Below are 8376 nucleotides of genomic sequence, written 5' to 3' on the forward strand. Positions count from 1 at the left end.
TTGTTCAAGGCTCAGGAAAGAAGCCAGATTTATGAAGGAGGCAGTGAAACAGACAGAGTGGTAGGTGCTAGTCAGACTCTCATGCAGCCCATAGGACAGGGCTGGAGGTGGGACTGAATCTTGTTCACCCAATGATTCTGTTCCCTCTTCCTTTCCTCCATGGAGCATGGAATGGGTGGCAGTAGTGAGGGGGTAGAAGAAGGAATGAAGGAGAAAAAAGTGAGGCGTGGAGCAGGAAGATGCAGCCTAGCCCAGATCCATGACCCATGGCCCCTCATATACTAAAAATGGTAGTATCACACATGGAGGCACCTTATCCAGGTCACGGTGAGGCTTCTGAAGTCTGACTTCTGTCATAAGATGAATAGTGCATCAAGAGTTGCTGATAAGTGATCACTGATGACTGGAACATCCCCCGCTACTCCCTGGTTCACCTTGTCCTTTTCATGCCTATGACTTTAAAAAATTTTTCTTTAAACTTTATTTTTTAATTGGAAGAAGCATTTTATATTTACAGTTCAACTGATAATGTCAACACTTGTTACTGTACGGCGTATTACAGGATTTGTGGTTGCAAAAAGTTACATAATTTAAGTTTACTGGTATTGCTACTCACGTAAGTCTAAACTAAATCTTATGTTCCCATTTGCAATTTAATTTGTAAATTAAAGGTTTTGTTTGTTTTTGTTTCTGTTTTTTGTTTGTTTGTTTGTTTTTTAAGATGGAGTCTCACTCTCGCCCAGGCTGGAGTGCAGTGGTGCAATCTCGACTCACTGCAACCTCTGCCTCCCAGGTTCAAGTGATTCTCCTGCCTCCCGAGTAGCTGGGACTACAGGCGCCCACCACCATGCCCAGCTAATTTTTGTATTTTTAGTAGAGACGGGGTTTCACCATGTTGGCCAGGCTGGTCTCTAACTCCTGACCTCAGGTGATCCACCTGCCTTGGCCTCCCAAAGTGCTGAGCCACCACACCCGGCCAAATTAAAATGTTTTAAACATATAAGTCCATTATGAACATTAGTTTAAAAGGGGACCCATGACTATTTTTAGAGCCACACAAGCCCAGGGAGCCTCCAACAGACCAACCAAGGAAGCGGGGCCTGGGAACTTAGGAGTGTGCCATCCAGGGCCTAGAAAAAGGGACAGCTTCCCATCCAAGCAGCATAGAAGGAAATCTAATAAGCCACATACTCCTTCTTTCCTTAAATCCTGATACTTTCTCATTTTTAAAAACTTAAGTCTTGTCCAGGTGCTTTGTCTCACACCTATAATCCCAGCACTTTGGGAGGCTGAGGCGGGCAGATTACTTGAGCTAAGGAGTTTGAGATCAGCCTGGGCAACGTGGTGAAGGGCAACGTGGTGAAACCCCATCTCTACAAAAAATGGAAAAAAGTTAGCCGGACCTGGTGGCATGCACCTGTAGACCCAGCTACTCAGGACTGAGGTGGGAGGATCGCCTGAGCCCAGAAGGTGGGCTCAGGCAGTGAGCTGTGTTGCGCCATGGCACTCCAACCTGGGGGCAACACAGCAAAACCCTGTCTAAAAAGCCGGGTGCCCTGGCTCACACCTGTAATTCTAACACTTTGGGAGGCCAAGGCAGGTGGATCACGAGGTCAGGAGATCGAGACCATCCTGGCTAACACGGTGAAACCCTGTCTCTACTAAAAATACAAAAAATTAGCCGGGCGTGGTGGTGGGTGCCTATAGTGCCAGCTAGCCAGGAGGCTAAGGCAGGAGAATCACTTGAACCCCGGAGGCAGAGGTTGCAGTGAGCCAAGATCACACCACTGCACTCCAGCCTGGGTGACAGAGTAAGACTCTGTCTCAAAATAAAAAAAAAAAAAGTCTTAGATTTATTTCAGCTCTGTAACATCCTTGAAACCATACATAGGTCCTCTTAATCAGCAATTGCTAGTAAAAGAAACTCTGGACAATCAAGCAGGGTGGGTGGGTGGCTATTGATTCAGATGCATGCAGAAGGCAGAATTCTAAATATCAAATCTATTTAGTAGAAACTTGTTACAGTTGAAGGCGAAAATGTTTCATGGAGATGAAACCCTGCTGTGCATTTATGAACCACAGAAATAGCTGTGGAAAGTACTCTGGAAGAATCCCTCATTAGATATCTGGGTTTCTAAAGGCTAATGGCATTTCTCGCAGAACACAACCATTAATCTCAAGTGCTCCATGCCAGTTGACTGTCTTCTGAATTCAAATAAGCACCTACAACTCCTAAAGATATAAAAATATTTTTAGGCGTATAACAATCTCAAGTATCAGGCTGAGCGTGGTGGCTCATGGCTATAATCCTAGCACTTTGGAAGGCCAAGGTGGGCAAATCACTTGAGGCCAGGAGTTCGAGACCAGCCTGGACAACATGGCAAAACCCCATCACTACCAAAAATAAAAAAAATTAGCCAGGCATGGTGGCATGCACCTGTGGTCCCAGCTACTCAGGAGGCTGAGGTGAGAGGATCGTTTGAGCCCAGGAGGTGGAGGCTGCAGTGAGTTGAGATCATGCCACTGCACTCCAGCTTGGGTGACAGAGTAAGACTTTACCTCAAAAGGAATATGAAGTATCTATATGTTATCTCTTTTCTTGTTGGCAAAGAGAAAATTTAACAATTGGTTGCATGCAAAAGCATTGTGATATCAAGCCCTGCCTTCCTCCTTTTCTTCTTGTAAATCTCTAAAGAAATCCTATTCATGATGGAAAATATATTGAAATAAAAACGGAAGTCCCATTCAATTTAAATAATACCGGAATCACTGGGACCAGGGCCAATGGTTTTTCCCATCAACCGTTGTTGTGGAGTAAAAAAGCCATCTCAAGGTCTGAGAAGGGAAAATGCGTAACTCGAATAGGTACCAGCAAGAAGGGTGCTGTGCAGGGAATGGGGACCAACAGCAAAAGTCTCTTAGGGAGCTCAAGGCAAATCAACATATTACAGTGCAGCAGGATTCAACATTGAGTTCCCACTCCTTTCAAGATCCATCCTTTGACCCAGGGGAGGGGTGAGGGGCGGGGGGATGTTATTGGTATTTGGGAGATGGACCATTCTTTGTTTGTCCTGTGCACCGTGGAATGTTTACATCCTCGACCCCACTCACTAAATGCAAGTAGCACTTTGCAATCCCTGACACAAAAACATCCCTAGACTCTCCCTGAAGACATTGCTATCCCCCTTTGACAGCTCTACAAGGTTGGAATACACGAACAGAGAGAATAAGGTGGAGTTTGAATGTAGCTGTGAGGATGCATCACTGAGCAGGAACTGACTAGTACCATCATTCTTTCCACACATGGGCACATCAGGAAAGGAAAAGCAATTAGCTCCATTTGCTGGCAAAGAAACGGTGACATCCAAAAAGCTACAACAGCCTCATGATTAGAGAGGAGGCTTTATAGTTGGTAGTAAAGCAAATTTTAAAAGGAAATCAAAAACTGAAATGGACTGCAGGCAGCATTCAAAATAACTGACATAGTAAATGACTCAACCCGTATGTCATTGGTCTTCTGAAGTGGATGGGTTGTTTCTCTGAAGACGACTGGTAGACTGCCTGACATGTGCATGAAAAATATAGGAGACAGCTAGCTTTTAGCCCCTTTTGTGCACACTGGATTTCAAAATTTTTAAATTAAATGAAACACAGATGAAAATTTAAAATCCTGCATATCAAAGCACATTGACAATTTACTTACCAAGTATGTGCCATGTTGCTTGGCGTTTTCTATTATAAGTGGACAGTTTTGAGGGTTCAACTTTCCCAGTGCTGCTGGTGGGGATCCCCTGCTCTCTCCCACCCACCCCATTGGCCCTTCCCAGCTTCTGTCTTCCAGCCACCACCCCCAAACCCCTAACCCAGGACAAGGTCATCTGCAGGGAAGAAGGTAGGAAGGGACCCTTCATCCTGCCATCACGGGACACCATTCCCTCTCCTTCTCCCTTCAGCTTTCTAACAGCAACATCATTTGTTAGGCAATTACCCAAGCTAAGGCTTCTTATCTGGTTGCTTGATATTAAAGTAGGCCAGCAAAGGAAGTTTTTACATCTATCCCCCCAGAGGTTTGTTTTAATTTTTTTACAACAATTTTTTAAAACAAAGAGCCCTTTTTCATGAATTATTTGAGATTTGCTCACTTGAAGGCCACCAATCCTGATTTTTCTACAAACAAGGACATTCTCTTCTAAAACAGTAAAATCATCAAAATCAAGAAATTAAGTGATGCATTACTACCATCTAATCCTCAGACCCCACTCACAGCTGTCCAGTTGCCCCAGTAAAGTGCTTTACAATGAAAAGATGAAGTTTAAAAAAAGTTTTTTTGCATTTGGCTGTCATGGCTGTTTTAGCCTCCTTCATTCTGGGACAGTAGCTCAGTCCTTCCTTGGTTTTCACAAACCTGGCACTTCTGAAGAGTACAGGCCAAGAACTCCTCTCCTGCTGCTTCTATGCCATCAGAACAAGAAAGAGACCAGCATCTGCTTCCCTCCCCTTCCACCCATCCTGGAGGCTTCAGTCCAGTGATAGTGTTCTTGGGAAGAACTTGGGTAAAAGCTCTGGGCATAGCAAGGTCAAGGGAAGTTTCTTTACTATTCCATTAAAAAAAAAAAAAAAAAAAAAAAAAAAAAGACGGCCTGGGACATAGCTTTAAGCTTTCTGGAAGCTAGTGTAGTGGAAATACCATCCCTGCTATCGAATTCTTTACAAAGCGTGTTCTCTGTTTTGGGTGCCCCCTGGCCACTCTGAGTTCTCTCTCTCCTTGAGCCTCCAGGCTGGGTCTCAGGCTGCTGAAGAAAGGCCAGTTGGCAGAGGAGGAGAACTGGAACCAGCCAAGGAGACATTTAGTTTCTATTTCTTCTTGCCACTTGCCTTTTGTTCATCAACCTGCTTCTCCATTGCCATGGTCCTTTCAGAATAAGATTGCAGGTCACCTCCTCTGAAGAGGGAGCATGCACTCATTCTGCTACCCTTGCACTGCATGTCTCCACTGAGTCCACAGTGTCCCAGTTAATGTCACTACATCATTTCATATCTGTGTACATCCTGTGACTATATTTCAGTTGTTTAATGTCTGTAATGATGTCTCTTCTTCCTACTTAGGTTCCAAGTACCTTAGATGAGGAACATGATCTTCAGCATCCATCTGTGTATCTTCAACAACTTGTAATGAGTTGCCTTAATATCAGCTTTCTATAAATATGTGTTGAATGGATGAATGCTTGTCCATGTGTAGGCCTGCATGTGACTCAAAGAACACATGTCCATATTCTTTTAGAATGTGCTGATACTTTCGGATAATCTATTTCTCTGATCTTTACATTACCATGGACATTCTAGAGACAGATTGTTTAGTAAAACCCTCATTTTAAAGTTGAGAAAGTTGAAGCCCAAAAAGGTTGTATGATTTGTCCAAGATGTCATTTCCAGCTAGTAGCAAAACTAGGGCCCAAACCAAAATCCTACCTCCTTTCCTAAAGCTCCACCCACTGCACCATGCACCTTACTTCAGCATTGGCAAGTACAGATATGTTTATTATAGCTACTGATTGAGTTTGTAGGGGCAGGGAAATGTCAAAGCTAGTGATTTATAAAAGCTTATATCAGGGTCAGGCGTGGAGGTCCAAGAGCAGGGTGCCTGCCTGGTCAGCTTCTGGTGAGGGCTCCTTTCCTGGCTTGTAGACAGCCGCCTTCTCACTGTGTGCTCACATGGCTTTTCCTTAGTGCTTGCAAATAGAAAAAAGAGATCTCCTTTTCTCTTCCTCCTCTTATAAGGTTATCAATCCTATCAGATTAGGATCCTACCTATAGACCTCATTTGACTTTAATTACCTCCTAAAAAGCCTTCACTCCAAATATAGTCACGTTAGGGGTTACAGCTTCAACACGTGAATTTTGTGCAGACACAATTCAATCCATAGCATGGTGATAGCGTAAAAATTTAAAACGCCTTCAACATACTATAATATGATATGAAAATAGTTGTTGTAGTGTGTAGTGGGTCCCTCACCATGTGACTTAAGAGTATATGTCTGCTGCTTGAACCCTGAAGGCTGGGCAGTGAGCCAAGGCCATGGTGCCCAGCTGAGGAGTAGGTGTCCTTGAGAACCCAGACATCCCGGAGAGAATCTGAGAACCTACCAAGGAAAACAGTCCCATCGTGCACATGCACGGATCTCTAGAGCTATCCTGCTGCCATCCAGGAGTGCCCTGTTATAAGTCCTAATAAACTCGACTACTCATCAAGCTGGACTTGTCCAAGTTATTCTTTGGTCTTTCAGCACCTTCCCAGTTTGGGGGTGGGTACTACAGTCCCAAGGTTTTCCTGTAACGGCTGAGATCTATTAGTGACAAAGTTACAGGTACTGCTACTAATACTGTGGTTTGCTGCCTACATTCATCATGGGAGGAAATGCTTAATTTCAGGTTGTGGTTAGTGAAAAGAAACAAATATGTATGTATATTTTTTCCATCCAAGATCACAGGCACCCTGAATTTCTATACAGGGACATTGGGCTAAGAATCCTTGGTCCACACAAGTAATATGTTCTTGTGAGCAAGCAAGTGGCATAACCTCAGGATGGTGAGAACAGATTTTGAAATCAGCTGATATTTCCCATTGCCAGTTACTCAGGAACAGTAAGCATGTTGAACTGAAAATAGACATCATCTGCTCTTGGCTTGCTTTCTGATATTTTTGATTGTGTGTTTGAGTATTGGAATATGTTTTGTCTTGCAGACACCAGTAACTTAAATATAGAACAAAATAACTCCTGGACCTCTGAGAACTTCTGGCTTGACCCTGCTGTGAAAGGCCAGTCAGAGAAGGAAGAGGACGATGGCCTTCGGAAATCCCTGGATAGATTCTATGAAATGTTTGGCCATCCACAGCCAGGCTCTGCAAACGCACTCTCTGCATCTGTCTGCAAGAGCCTGTCTCAGAAAATCACTCAACTAAGAGGCCAGGAGAGCCAAAAGTATGCCCTCCGCAGTTTTCAAATGGCCCGGGTCATCTTCAACCGGGACGGCTGCTCAGTCTTACAGAGGCATTCCAGGAACACCCACTTCTACCCACTGGAGGAAGGAAGTATATCTTTGGATGATGAAAAGCCAAACGCAGGACTGTCAAAAGATATTATTCATTTCCTCTTGCAGGAGAATGTAATGAAAGACCCGTAACTGGTGCCGGGCAGTGTGCAGGGTAGTAATGGAGGTGCTGCGCCATGGCCAGCACTGTTGGTGGCCACCCAGATCCCCTAGGGTCTCTGGCCAGCTCTGTGTGCCCAATCCCAATTAAGTGCTTTGAGGTTAAAGGCTGGCACCTGTGACCTGGTATTGGAGCCAGTCAGCCCATATGGAGAGCCAGCAGGGTCTGGGAGTTCTCCGTCCTCTTGGCCAAGGCCACTGACTGACTGGGCTACGAGTCAAAAGCCCAGCTCCCTTGCCTCAAGGAAGGACATTCTCTGAGGAGTAATTTATGCTCTAGCGCTCCCTTTCCTTGAGATCAGCCTGAGGCTGGGACATTACATGAAATCACACCCTTGCTGGGCTTAATCCCTTTCCCTATCCTCCTCCCATTTATTTACTGGTATCTCTGGGAGCCTTTCCTTAATAAACCTCTTATATCTGAATCCTTGACTCAGAGTCTACTTCTGGGAGAATTCAGCCTGAGAGAACATGCTTCTGTGAGATGAGGTTTTAGAAGGATACAAAGCTCTACACCGAATCAGGTATAAGGAATTATATCAAGTTGTAAAACTGAGACCATGTAATTGAGAATACATGTCCTAAAATAATATAAAGATTGAAATACAGTCTATAAAAGTATATCATATCTTGATCACACCCTTGCCTCCTCTCCAAAGCTAGAAATCCATGTTTTATCATACTAACTAGGTGTGGAAGGAACATTTGGACAATCTAAAATAACAGCTAAAATTCACAATTCTTTTTAAAATCTCTTTGTCTCTTATCAGATTGCAAATGTGAAAGGTGAGAAGATAACAAATGTACACCACCCACCACAGTATATGTAAGCACAATTATGATACGCTAGGCTGATGCCATGGGGCCTTGTCAAGTTGTGTTTGAAGAGAATAAATAATCCTTTGCCCAGGTGGGGCCCTACTTTCTCTTGTATTCTGCCTGCCTGCACCCTCTGTCACCTTGTGAACGGTTGGCCCCTCACCCCTGCCCTCTCCTTGCCACCAATACCCTGAGCTCCATTTGCAAAGGCTTGCCCAGAGCAGGACTTCTTGGCCACCTTGTCCCTGTCCTCCAGGCCTGAGCCCTTCCTCACCAGGGAGCTCTTTAAATAGCCAGTGCAGGTTTGCACTGGCAGATGCTCCACTCTGCGGGTCGTGTCCTGAACCC

The 8376-nt window shown here is 44.5% G+C and overlaps 1 protein-coding gene across 5 annotated transcripts in view; it reads left to right on the forward strand.

Moving 5' to 3' along the window:
* Positions 1–7634, forward strand: part of SHLD1 (shieldin complex subunit 1) — a 119927-nt gene extending 112293 nt beyond the window's left edge. For all 5 annotated transcript variants that reach the window (XM_054468123.2, XM_063658985.1, XM_054468122.2 and 2 more), the window contains one exon: positions 6743–7634. In XM_054468123.2, the coding sequence (XP_054324098.1) occupies positions 6743–7182 (440 nt within the window). In that variant the 3' untranslated portion in view covers positions 7183–7634. The remainder of the gene's footprint in view (positions 1–6742) is intronic.
* The last annotated feature ends 742 nt before the right edge of the window (positions 7635–8376 follow it).

The sequence above is a fragment of the Pongo pygmaeus genome, chromosome 21 (genome assembly GCF_028885625.2).
Source record: "Pongo pygmaeus isolate AG05252 chromosome 21, NHGRI_mPonPyg2-v2.0_pri, whole genome shotgun sequence".
NCBI lineage: Eukaryota > Metazoa > Chordata > Mammalia > Primates > Hominidae > Pongo > Pongo pygmaeus.